General features: G+C 46.3%; 1 protein-coding gene across 1 annotated transcript; it reads right to left on the bottom strand.

Moving 5' to 3' along the window:
- Positions 1 to 3,340: 3,340 nt before the first annotated feature.
- On the bottom strand, positions 3,341 to 4,844 carry LOC133889804 (beta-glucuronosyltransferase GlcAT14A-like). The gene is made up of 3 exons (XM_062330283.1): positions 4,260 to 4,844; positions 3,990 to 4,166; positions 3,341 to 3,909 (listed from the first exon to the last, which is right to left on the bottom strand). The coding sequence occupies exons 1-3, from the start codon at positions 4,804 to 4,806 to the stop codon at positions 3,392 to 3,394; spliced, it is 1,242 nt and encodes a 413-aa protein (XP_062186267.1). The 5' UTR covers positions 4,807 to 4,844; the 3' UTR covers positions 3,341 to 3,391.
- Positions 4,845 to 13,269: the final 8,425 nt, after the last annotated feature.

Raw genomic sequence — 13,269 nt, forward strand, 5'->3', positions numbered from 1 at the left:
GAAGAGTTTAGAAATAGCTTCCATACGCATCATATACCTGCTAGAGCTATGAAGATCAAGAACAAGGAATTCCATGAGCTTGCAAGGATCAATGTCTATGAGTGAATATGTGGCCAAATGTACTTAGCTGTCAAGGTATGCCCCAGAAGATGTGGATACAGATGAAAAGAAGCAGGAGCATTTCCTGGGGGACTAAATGATGGGATTCAGTATGCATTGCTCCCTCAGGACTTTGCTACTTTCCAAGCTATGGTGAACAAAGCATTGGTGGTGGAACACAAATGCTGTCGGATGGAGCACAAGAGGAAGATATCTTCTGAAAGCCATGGTTCAAGCAGTCACTCTCGTCCCTGCTACAACCCACCTCAGCAAGGACCCATCTTTTGTCAGCAGAACCAGAGTAGACCTCAGATGCAAGCCTCGCGTTCGAGCTACCAGGCCCCTCGTCAAGCACCACCACTAGCACCTCGGCAGAAGAATGGCAACCAAGCTCCCATCACCAGAAAGACATGTTTCAACTGTGGTGAAGAAGGGTACTTTTCCAACAAGTGTCAAGAGAAGCGCCCAGTTGCCACCCAAGGGTAGTACAACAATAATGGTTTCAAGCAAGGTCAAGCTTAGAACCAGGGACGTAATGGGAATCAAGCTCCAATCCAAGTCAACTGTGCACAACAGAATTTCGTGCGTGAAAGAGTCAACCACATCACAGCTGAAGAAGCCCAAGATGCTCAGGATGTTGTGCTTGGTATATTTCTTGTGAACTCAAGCTCAGCCTCAGTATTATTTGATTCCGAAGCATCGTATTCTTTCATCACTACATAATATGTTGCAAAGTATAATCTGCCCATTACATTCATGAATCAACCAATGCTTATTAGCTCCCAGGAGGAGAAATGAGAGCAAAGTATATATGCCTCAAGGTATGTCTGAGAATAAGGGGGTAGACTTTCCAACCAACCTTATAGTTTTGGAATCCAACGACATAGATGTTATTTTCGAAATGGATTTGTTAGCGAAGTTTAATGGGATGATAGACTGTGCCCAAAGAGCAGCTCAACTGACCAATGGAGAAGGTACCAGTGTCAAGTTTGTAGCAACTATCCCATCAACTGGAGAATGTGCACTCAATAATTTGAAGGGTGTTCTTATGAAAGCAATCAATGTGGTGTGCGAGTATCTGGACGTCTTCCATGATGACTTGCCAGGTATGGCTCCAGACTGAGATGTTGAGTTTATCACTGAGCTTGTACCGGGAACAACCTCGATATCTAAACGACCATATAGGATGCCTGCAAATGAATTAACATAACTTAAGAAACAGATCCAAGAATTAGAGGATAAGAGTTTTGTGCACCCGAGTTCATCACCATGGGGAGCCATAGTTCTCTTTGTCGAGAAGAAAGATGTTTGCCGAAGAATGTGTGTGAATTATAGAGCTCTCAATGAATTGACCATCAAGAACAAGTACCCCGCTACCCAGGATTGAAGATCTATTCAATCAGTTAAAATGAGCATGTGCCTTCTCCAAGATCGATCTCCGTTCAGGTTGTCACCAAATGAAGATCCGAGAGTCGGATATACCCAAGACAACTTTCAGTACCCGATATTATCTTTATGAGTTCACGGTTATATTCTTCGAATTAACCAATGCTCCAGCTTACTTCATGTATAATTTCGATTGTTTTATTTTGGATTGGATCTCCATCCATTCCCACCTTAATGGCGCCCCAGATTCGCATGCTCTTACACGTGGTGGCCTTGATCCATGAGATCCCGCGCTTCCCGGGTTGGCGGAGGTCATGCTCCTCCGATGGCGCGACTTGCTACAGGGCATCACGAAGACGCCGGGAAGTGACGGTGTGGCGGCACAGCAGCTAGATCTGCATGTTGCCACCTATTTTCCTCAGATCTGTGTGTTGGCTCGCTTGGGCAGCCATTGGCGTCGTGCTACATCTCCCTAAGCCTCACTGGCTCACTCCTTCGGTGGCGGTGGTTGCTCGTGTGTTGAGTCAAGGACAACGCTCCACTGCTCTCGAGTTTCATTCGTCTTGTTGCCAAGCTAAGGGGCTGGCTCTTCTTGTCCTGGCATTCTATCGTCAATGGTCGAAGATCATAGCATTGCACGCTCACCATGGTTAGTTTCAACTGTGTGTACCTTGTGGTTCATCGTGCCTCTGCTTCTATTCTTCTCTCTCAAACTCCGTGTGATGGTGATCCACCGCAATGTCTAGGCCTTTTTTGGGCCTAATGCGACAATGTGCCTTTATTTGGGGTCTGATGTTGCTCGGTTTGGTGGCAATGCGGGTTTGAGAATACCTGGTGAAAGCCTAGTTCGGCGTCCTACCGATGCCAGTGTCGGCGATGCCCTCAGGCGTCGTTCCCCTTCTTGAGGCAGCGTTGTGGTATTTCCTACTCCCTCCGTTTCGCAATATTTATCTATGGCCTCGGGAGTATCTGTCTCAAATTATTTGTCCATTGCGGTAACCAAGGGTGCTTTATGGTTCATTTTTCTGTTATGCCCTTGAGTGCATGCATGCATTTACTCTACGCTGGTGAGTTATTTGCTCTCATCCTTGCATTGATTAGATGTAGCATGATCATCTCTATGCATATTTTCACTCGATTTCAGTATTCCTTGGTTTGTACGTAATGGTGGGTGTGGACAAACATTGCGAAACGGAGGGAGTACCAATCTCAGGAGGATCTTCAGGTGAAAACTCATGTATGATATTTCGGATTGGTCGACGACGACGTCTTTAGCATCGTTTCCTTCTTGGAGGTGTCGTCTAGGAGAGCCCTTCTCGCGGTTTCGACTTCCTTCTACTTTTGGGTCTTGTCAACCATCCCAAGCCTAATCTAGCTAGGTCATGAGTCGGGGATGTCTCTACGGGATTCTAGATATAGTTTAACTAGATAGTTTATCCGATATATTTTATAATTTTTACTCGATTTTCTTTTAATTAACCGAGTAAACTAGCCTGTTAAGCTTTGTTCTTAAGTAATACAATAGGTTCGTTCAAAAGAGATTTACTCAGAACGTAGAACAGGAAAAGAAAAGACAAAAAGTAATGAGTAGCAGCTCAACCCAGCACCAACTTTCTGGATGACACGGATCAAAGCTGTTCTTGATTATCAGAGCAAGAGTATAAAATAGGCGCACCTTGTTTTCTGGACTGGCAGTACAGGTATGGTAAGGAACTCAACAAAGTGTTGAATCGTATGGTACAAAAGAATAATGGAATTCATTCTTTTGAAAAAAAAAAAACGGAATTGATCTGACGCGGTCAGGCAGCTTGCACAAGCGATTGTCGAACGGAGTCCCCAGGAGCCGCGTCTGTGCGATTTCTCCTGCTCGATCTCACTTCTCACTTGCTCAGCGCGCGCGCCTGGTCTACCTCCTGCATCCGTCGCACGGCCCGGGCCCCAGGAGACCAGCCATCAAACTCGCCAGCCTCCGCCCCGCCGCGCCCTGCCTGACTGCGTCGATGTCGCCCCCGACAGAGCACTCGCCGTCCTCGCCGTTCCCCGAGCACCACTCGCCCGGTGTGACGCCGTCCAAAGGGCGCCGCAGCACCTCCTCGTCTACCCTCTGCAGCAGCGCGTCGTCGTCGCCGAACCGCCCGGCGAAGGCGGCCCCGCTACTCACCATCGCGTCGTACCGCGACCGGTGCTGGCCCTCCACGCCCTGCTGCGGTGGCGCGGCGCCGTGGTCATCTTGCACGGTGAACCGGAGGGTGTGGTTGACGGTGCTGTTCCTGAAGCGGGGCGAGTTGGCCATGACCGTCTGGAAGTAGAACTCCGTGGGGTCGAGCGTGTTGCTGAAGTACACGAGCAGCGTTCGGGGCAGGTTGTCGGGCGCGGCCACGCAGTGCTCCACGAACGCCCGGTTCAGTATCGTGGAGGGAGAGCCTGGTGATCAGATGCATGAATGCATCGTCAGTTGTGAGAAATGCTTCGGATTGTGCACCGGAACAGAGCGAGAGCGCTACCTCTGAAGAGCTCGAACGCGTCAGGCTTCTCCCGGCGCCCCACCGAGAACGACATCTCGGCGTTCGTGCTCTGCAGGAGATTCTGGTCGAGAACGATCACCTGCTGGTTCTTGGAGTCGGCCTTATGATCGATGAAGTTGAGGTCCCTCGGCACGGAGGAGAAGGCGTCGAGCAGGTCTGCACAGGCGCAAACGTTACTAGTTGTCAGCGACACGACATGACGGAAATCCAATCCGGGTTAGGCATACAACGTGACAGCCTGAGACTCACCGTCCTGCGTTACGAGCGGGTAGTCCGCGGCGCCCAGCGTGACGAGCCAGTCCCACTCCGCGCCGACCCTCAGCAGGATGGACGCGCCGCGGAGCACGGCGGCGACCGAGGACGGGCCGCGGCCGTCGACGGGGTCCCCTTTCCCGATGACGTGCACGTTCCCGTACTCGAGGAACAGCTGCTCCGACCGGACGTAGCTGGCCAGCCTCGCCCGCTCGTACGCGCCGGCCCCGGCGTCAAGGTGCATCAGGTACCGGTTCCGGGGGTGGTACACGGCCTTGAGCAGCCGCGTCACCCGGAGGCAGTCCCCGTGCCCGCCGGTGATGTAGTACGCGAACACCGGCGGGTACCCCGGCCCCCGCCTCGGCACCAACGCCGCCGCCGACGATTCGGAGTCCGGGCTGTAGGGATCATCGTACTCGTACGCCGGTTGGTTGAGGAAGGAGCTCGACACGTAGCTGAGGACCAGCAGGCTGGTGGTCAGGGCGGCCAGCGTCACGAACGCGGACCACGGGGAGCATGTCGTGAGCCAGGAACCGTGAGCCATTGCCGTAACGTTGGGAACTCGAACTCTTTAGCCGCGTGCCCTTGTGATGCGCGAGAAATGGGTGCTCCTGCTACTACTAGTACTTCGCAAAATTGCAAGTGTCAACGCTCGAGCTGGCGGTTGAATTATTTTTTGGGATCGTGAAGAGCAAACAGAAGCCCTGACGCAATGATGGACGGCGAGTATTAAATTTGGGCGGGAGAGAATAAGATGCTATTTTTTAGATTTTCTTGTTTTTCTGTTGCTGCACTATTCGCAGGACATATGGAGACACGTACTGAAGGACGTGCGTCCAAGGACAAGACAGCACACAGCAGCCGGCGAAGAAATGGTATGATAGGAGCATGGAACGCACGGAAGCAATGCTTGTATCGATCTTGCGGGGAAGGGAATTTGAATTTCCGCCATGCTTGTGATCCGATAGCCGATATAGCGGCTGAACGTTTCAATCGGTCCTGGGGTATCTGATCTCTGGGTGTGTTTGGTTTCAAGGATTTTCCTATTGAGATATGATCATCTACGTTTTGAAGGTGCTTGGTTTAAAAGTATGGATAAGATAGTCACTTTTGAAAAATATTCTCTTAAATACTAGATAAGTCTATCTGTCAAAAAAGTACTGGACGGATCCATGAAAGCTCAAATCAGAGTAGCTGCGTAGTCCCGTTCGATTCCTGAGGCTCTTTGGTATGTTGTTTCACCGTTCACAAAACCTGTGCTGGTGCAAGAAATCAGGAGAAAGATGTCAGTCTGTACGCTGCCAAGTTTGCTCAGGCAATCAACACATTTCTGCAATCTGCATTGGGCCTCTCACACTGGTCCACCCAACAGACCGACAAGACCTCTCCGTTGGCATTTGACCGTTCAGGGCCCCAATGTGCAGCCGAGCTCGCGGCAGCTGGGATTTCGCGGATCGGCAAGTACGGGCAATGGCCTCCAATGTGGAGTTTTTTTTTTACATTTTCTAATTAAAAAAATTAAATAAATAGACCTTAAATGAAAATTTTTATAAAAATAAACGTCTATCACTCTTTCAAAGAACTACCGCTCTTTCAGAGAGATAAGATGGCAAACACAGCCTTTACTGTTATCACAGTGAATAATAATCAGTCGCTCAATTTTCTTTTTTATTTCTCTATTTAAAATAGTAGTCTTTTATTACTCTAAAAATTCTAAATTTTTTTGCATATATAATATATGTGCAACTCATTGTAATTAGATTCACTAAAAGCATGCGTAGAATTTAAACTAAATTTCTTAAAAAAATGATACTTTTATAACTTCTAGTAATTGTTAGGGCATCAAATAAATTCTAAAAAACTGAAAAAATTCGCAAATATTCTTCTTATACGATGGACTAATTTTAAAAATTATTTTTACCCCTAGGTTTGTATATGTTCAAATTTAAATTGAGTTAAAAGAAGAATGTCACATGAAATTATAAAAATTCATATAAACGAAGCATTAAAAAGGAACTTATTTTTTCACCATATCACATGAAAATATCTGTCTGTGTCGCTAGTCACTATTTAGGTACTGTTCACTGATTTGAGTACTATTCAATGGTCTGAGTTACTATGCACTGGTCAAAGGTACTGTTTATTAGTCGTAGATACTATTTATTAGTCATCCATTAAGCCAATCATTCTTGCAATGGTCACTTTAAATAACAAATCTTGTTATCAACACATGTACCTCCTATTTTTTTAAAGCTTGTTTGCTTAAAAAAAACAATTGCACAACACAATGAATAGCTCATAATATATTTTCAGCTATTACTCAGGATGATGACAAACAAAACATTGGCCATATTTTATCTTACTTCATATATCATCTCCAAGTATCAACATATATAGCTAAAATAAAATATTAGCAAGTGGCATTGATGTATATATTTTGATCTTTACCAAATACTTACCGCTTGTCTGCCCCCATGTCAATTTCGGCTATTAAATATATTACTATATCTAACAATGATATTTGTGATATGATTGTCACAGCTGATTACATAGATGCTGCTTCAGTAATTCCCAACTAGAATGTAAATATTTATAAAATGGCATCCAATGACTATACGAAAACCATAGATAGTAACAAAACATCCCTGGGGATAGTTTCCACGATGAGGATATCGGTGGAGCAGGTAATGAACTTAGATTATGTGGCTGCCAGGGGTTTTTATGATCATGTGCAAACCTGTGATTTCGCGACCATTTCCTTGATCCCTTCGCCTTCAACTTTGCCTCCTGTGTAGTCCTAGCAATGAATGCTTGAACACCACAATTAGTATGAACTCGTGTGCTACCTCTAGGGACCCACACCTTCTTACAATTAATCACACTAGGGCTATGCTTTTGGTTAGTCACAGCAGTTGCCTTTTCACTTTCTAGCTTTGAACCTGGATTGGAACCCACACATTTGGCTATATCATTTACCGTTAAGTTGATGTACATTTTCTTTTTGCTAAACCTGACATCAATATTTTATTTCTTCTATGTATTGCCTTTCCTCGTTGCATACTAATGCTGGAGCCTGAACCAAATATGTGTCTGGCTTGTTTACCTAAAGCATGCCTGTCGGTGACACAGGAACAAGGAGTCCCCGAGTCCCGAGGCCAGATCAGCAGTTCGCCACGTGACGCCCTCCTGCGGGGATCATCTCCGCGAGGTACGAGAAGACTAAGTCCCGGGAGAGGGTGCTCGGGGCCATGAACGGTGGTCCCTGAGTATCCGAGTCCCCCGATGATCCGAGAAGACCAAGTGCCGGGAAGAGAGTGCTCGGGGTCGTGAACAGTGGCCCCCGAGCACCCAAGTCCCTCGACGACTAGAAAAGCCGAGTACCGGGAAGGGTGTGCTCGGGGCTGCGAACAGTGGCCCCCGAGCACCCGAGTACCCCGAGAACCCAAGGAAATCAGTTCCGGGAGAGAGTGCTTGGGGCCACAGTCAATGGCCCCCGAGCACTCAGTTCCCCGAGGATCCGAACAGTCAGTTCCGAGAGAGAGAGTGCTCGGGGTCGCGAGCAGTGGCCCCCGAGCACTCGGTTCCCCGAGGACCAAGAAAGGGCATATCTGGGAGAGAGTGCTCGGGGCCGTGAACAGCGGCCCCCAAGCACTTGGTTCCCCGGGCACCTCAGAAGTCCTTCGCCGGTGGCCCCCACAGAGGTCCAGCGGTGAGGTATCAACCAGTGAAAGGCCCGATGCCGTATTTAAGAGGGCGCATGTCCTGTCACTTCCAACTGCTCCTGCCACGCTCGGTGTCAGTCCCTGCCACGGCCTGACAGGGAGGCGTGGGAACATTTAATGCATGGGTCCCATCCCGCGACATCCGGTGAGCCTCGGGATAACCTCGCGAGGCCCAAGGCGCCCCGCCTGCCGCCTTGCTGTGGCAGGCGTACAAGATCGAACGGGCACGCTGGGCTACTCGGTGGCTGCCCGGTGGGCCCTCCCCGTGGCGCCCGTTGCAGAACGACATGATGACGAACAAGACCGGACGGGGCGTGTTTTCAACCCTCCCCGTCACCTCGCGCAGCAGCCCATGATGGTTGCTTTTCATTTATGGTGCCTTGAAACTCGCGCCATCTCCTTTCTGAGCATGCTATCACTCGGCGAGTATTTAAAGCCGGGCGGGCACCCCGGAGAGGAGACGGTTGGACAACGACTCTCGAACGGGGTTCGATCGAAGGAAGCCGAGGAAGAAGGCACAGAAGCTGAGACCCCCGAAGAACAAGGAGCCCGAGGCTCTATGATAGACAAATATTCTTGTAACCAACAATACATCTGAGAGACATTCTCAAAGCATTTATAGCACACACAGGAGTAGGGTATTACGCTCAGTGCGGCCCGAACCTGTCTAAAAAACCACCTGAGTATTTACTGCATTCTGCATCCGATCCTTCCATCCCACCTGCCATCGCATTTACGCCCATTTATTTCACCCGCAAAACAGATTCAGAATCATCCCCCCGGCCGAATCTCAAAAGGGGTCCCTCCGGATCCCTACTTTAGGAGTTCACCCTCCGACAGCTGGCGCGCCAGGTAGGGGGTTGCATCCCTGGATTTATTTTGTTTTCCTGCAGAAAAAATGGCAGGTAGCCATCGTCTCCGATGCACCGGCTCTAGCTCCAGTGAGGAAATGGAGCCCTTCGCACAGGAGGCCCCAGCCGCTGCTGCTCCTCAGCAGCAGCCACGGTCCGCACGCACGGCGCTCCCCTCTCATGGGGACCATGGCGCTGGGCCCAGCAGGGCCGCCGCCGCCGTTGCAAGCGCACCGCCTAACCCTCAGCAAGCGGTAGAAACTCCTGCCGCGAGGTCCACGTCTGGGCAGCGCCGGGCGCCGCTGCGGCGCAGGCTCGCCTTCGACGATGCCAGTCCTGGGAGCGTGCTCCTTGCGACGCAAGCGCTCCTCAGGCACCCGCCTGTCCAGGCGACGGGGGAAACCCCAGAAGGCCGCTGGCTCCAGGAGGTGGCCGCTCTGGTGGGCACGGCTCACCGTCAGGTGCTGGCCGAGAGCTCCCGCGCCACCTCCCAACGTAGCGCAACCAAGGCCGGTCCATCCTCAAGTGGCGGCCGAACCGGCCAGGGGTCCTCCAGGCGGAGTGCGGCCCCCCTGGCTACAACCGGAGCTCAGGACCTCCGCTTGCATCTTAATGAGCGGAGGGCCGTGGAAGATGCGCGTGTCACCCTTGAGCGCCAGCGGGAGTCCCGATATGAGGTCGAATCTCAAAGGGGGTCCCTCCGGATCCCTACTTTAGGAGTTCACCCTCCGACAATGCCCATGTTTATTAGTTATTGGCATGGCTCCTCAAGTGAATTCACATTTATCAGCTCCTTAGCTACAATAGTCGGCTTCTCATCTTTTGAAGGCAAATATGAACTTTTATCCTTGTTACTATCTTTTTTACACGATAAACTTGTTTGACCACTTTCCTCTTCTTTTGATCTCTGGACTGATTCCCTTGATCAAAATGATCATTCTTATCAAGTGATTGTCTTTTAGATATCGGCCTTCTTGGAGCTGCATACGCTGGGTCATATGGTCCAAAATGTGTTGAATGAGGCATTCACAGACCATACTAGCCCCATGATGAGTAAGGGGGAAAATCAACATGAGGAGGTACCCATGATATTAGCATTGGTAGCCCGAGAGGAGAATATGACACTACTGCATGAAAATCTTTCCCCCGATCTTCAAACTCGCGTCTTGGAGGTAACCTTGATCGCTTAATATTATTTGATCAATTATCAACTTTTTGATCGACCTTGCCACTTGTATATTTAACCAAAAGCTCTTTAAATGTGACATTGGGCTTTGTATTTGATGTAGTTGTAACAACTGATGCTTGCACAACTAACTTGTCTTTTTCACTTCGTTTAGGGACCCAAACTGTTGTGGATATCTTCTTCTTATTGCGTAACACCTTGCTAGCTTTTTGCCTTTCTCATTAACAAGCTCGCTGGTTGTCATTACTTTCTTCCCCTCCGTTGTATTGGCTTGCTCTGGCCAAATCAACACTCTTTTATCCTCAAAATTCATCATATTCAAAAGACAAGGCTTTTTGTCTACCCCATGCCCCCTGTCTTTGGACGATCTGCAAATTTCAATCGACCTTCACTAATAGCCAATTGTATTTACCGGTGAAATATATTGCAATCATTAGTACTATGACCAAACGAATTATACCACTTGCAATATGCATGTTCTCATTATTCTTAAAGTGATGGTATGATATGATGATCAAGGAATTTAATATAATTCTCTTGGAATAAGACATCAAAAATTTGATACACATAGTTGTATCAAATATATATTTTTCCTCTTTAGCTGATCTTTCTAGGGAGACGGCTTTAAAGCTAAGCAAACGAATGGTTCAGACTTGTTATCTATTCATTCTACTATACATTTATTTGTATTTGTCGTGTCGATATCCTAGGATGATACCCTATTTCCTTAATATCGGTCTTCTCAAATTCTTTCAGCCTCTGCCTTGTATCTCTAAATCCAAAATAATCGGAAAACATATGCCTCATTTGTGACTAAATATAGACCAAGTTTGAAACAAGTAAAATAACCCATAGAAATACAATATCTAGCAATAATGATGGGAATAATTCTAACTTTAATATATTACTGTTAACAGTTTCCCGATTTGACGCAATAACTTGACCAACAAATTCCGCTGCAATTCTACTATACTTACCCGTGAATTTTGCAAGCTCTAGTACTTTAAGACCCCGTAGTATGGAATCGTATTACCATGATCGCTAACCAACTATTTGTATGCAACAGTAATTGGCTTTTAATATTTGTACTCAAGACCATATAAATACAATATCTAGCAATGATGACGGGGATAATTCTAACTTTAATATATTACTGCTACCAGCCTTCCCATATAACGCAATAACTTGACTGACAAATTTCGCAGCAATTCTACTATTCTTACCCGTGAATTTTGCAAGCTCTAGTACTTTAAAACCCTGCATGTAGAGAACCTTATTACCATGATCACTAACCAATTGTTTGTATACAATAGTAATTGGCTTTTTGATATTTGTACTCGAACCTAATTGTTTACTTATATTACCTTCTTTACCCAATCTTTTAGAACCATTAAGCATAGTATCACCAATAGATTTATCTGTTGAAACTATAGAATCAAATTGAGAAGTAGATAACACAGTTGTAGATTGTACCTATTTTAGCAAAGTATCTATGGATGAAAGCTTCTTTATCTTAACGATGCCTTGCTTTGTTTTCCGATAGCATGAAAGCAGCTTTTTCTGCCATCCTCGCAGTTCTACTTCAATCGCGCTATGATCTCCTATTATTTTTGCACAAATCAAACTAATTGTATGTTGTTCGGCTATACTAGTATTAGAGCTACTATGATTTATTTCCTCATCAGGTTGCTTACCTCCCGAACACTTTTCATGTTTGGCTTTGTGCTGTTGCACACCATGGCTATCATCCAAATTTTTTGATACACTCTTAGAATTTACACCAAGATATTTTGTTCCTCATCTGTGACCACCCCTTTTCTATGACAAAAGCTAATTTTAGCCAACACCTTTTCAACAGTTGTCGACTTTTGTTTCCTTGAATCCAAATTTAAATTATAGGAGGTAATAATCTCTCATATCGAATTAATCAATTATTTTCTACCTTCATATCCTAAAACTTCTTCACATATCCTACGTGCTTCATCTTTGTTCATATCAGATTATCCTCCGATACATTTAGGCCCTATATGTCGCTCGATTATGAGCTGAGAGGTGTGGGATCAGCTTGTTGCTTTGGGGTAAAGGCATGTGATTGTGATATATCACATATATACAACATTTTAGACTGCACACATGGTGTATTTTGTTGGGAAATACTAAAATAGTTTTTCGGTAATGAACTATAAGGAATACCGAAACTCTAGGGTGATGTATGGGATACACTATATGCTACAATATTGTTTGGAGGCAAATGCATACTTGCTGAATTCTCATCTATTCGACTAAAATCATTGTTGTGTATGGAGCCGAATTATATACATTATGTGTTGCATACGGTGCTGAAAAAAGTAGTGTTACCTCTGATCTAAAAGCATTTGATGTAGCATATGATGGCTCAAAATAATTAGCCGAGCCTATCATATCAACTCGGCCATAATGATTATTCATTGGCATGCTAGTTTGTGGTACATTAGAGGGTGTAAATAATGCCGATGAATTAAAAGATACAAATTCTTGCTGCATACTGCTAATATTATTAAAATTCGAAGTACCATCATTATTTAACATGGGTTCATTACCACCATGTAGTACTTGCATAGTAATTACACAACTAGTCAAAGCAACATTAACATACCTATTTAGTATATTTGCAAGATAAGTTTGAGAAACATGTAACACACTTGCAAATTGTACCTCTAGCTTGATATAGATAGATGGTGTGACGATGTTGTTGACGATAATCTCGAATCCATATTGCGTCATGGTTGAAGAAGTCGGTTCCACACCGGAGTCACCACAATGTGTTAACAAAAAAATATGGATCTTCGTGCCAACACACGAGCATATCGTGTGCAATCCACAACGGCACGCACAAGGTGTACAATAGCAGGGGTAACTATTGCACTTTCACGACAACGAGTGTCCGATTTATGAGTAAACTGGCAAAGGATAACTAATCCAGCGAGCAGCACCTAAGAAGCCCAGGTTTATACTACAGCGATAGATCTTTGTCAGGAAATTACACCCGAGAGTGACCCAGGTAAGGCACGGTCGGCCAACGGCTTGCCCTAGGTCATAGAGATCAAGGGCGACAACAGTAAAAGAAAGTAGAAAAACAGGGTAAATGAGAGGAAAAGTATTAAGACATGACAATAGATTGATTTTGTGTTGATTGTGTTAGATAATCTCAATCGGTTATGTTACTCTCATATTTAAAGAGCGACAGGTCTTAGCCGTATAAGATCATG

Source organism: Phragmites australis, chromosome 1 (genome assembly GCF_958298935.1).
Source record: "Phragmites australis chromosome 1, lpPhrAust1.1, whole genome shotgun sequence".
Lineage (NCBI taxonomy): Eukaryota > Viridiplantae > Streptophyta > Magnoliopsida > Poales > Poaceae > Phragmites > Phragmites australis.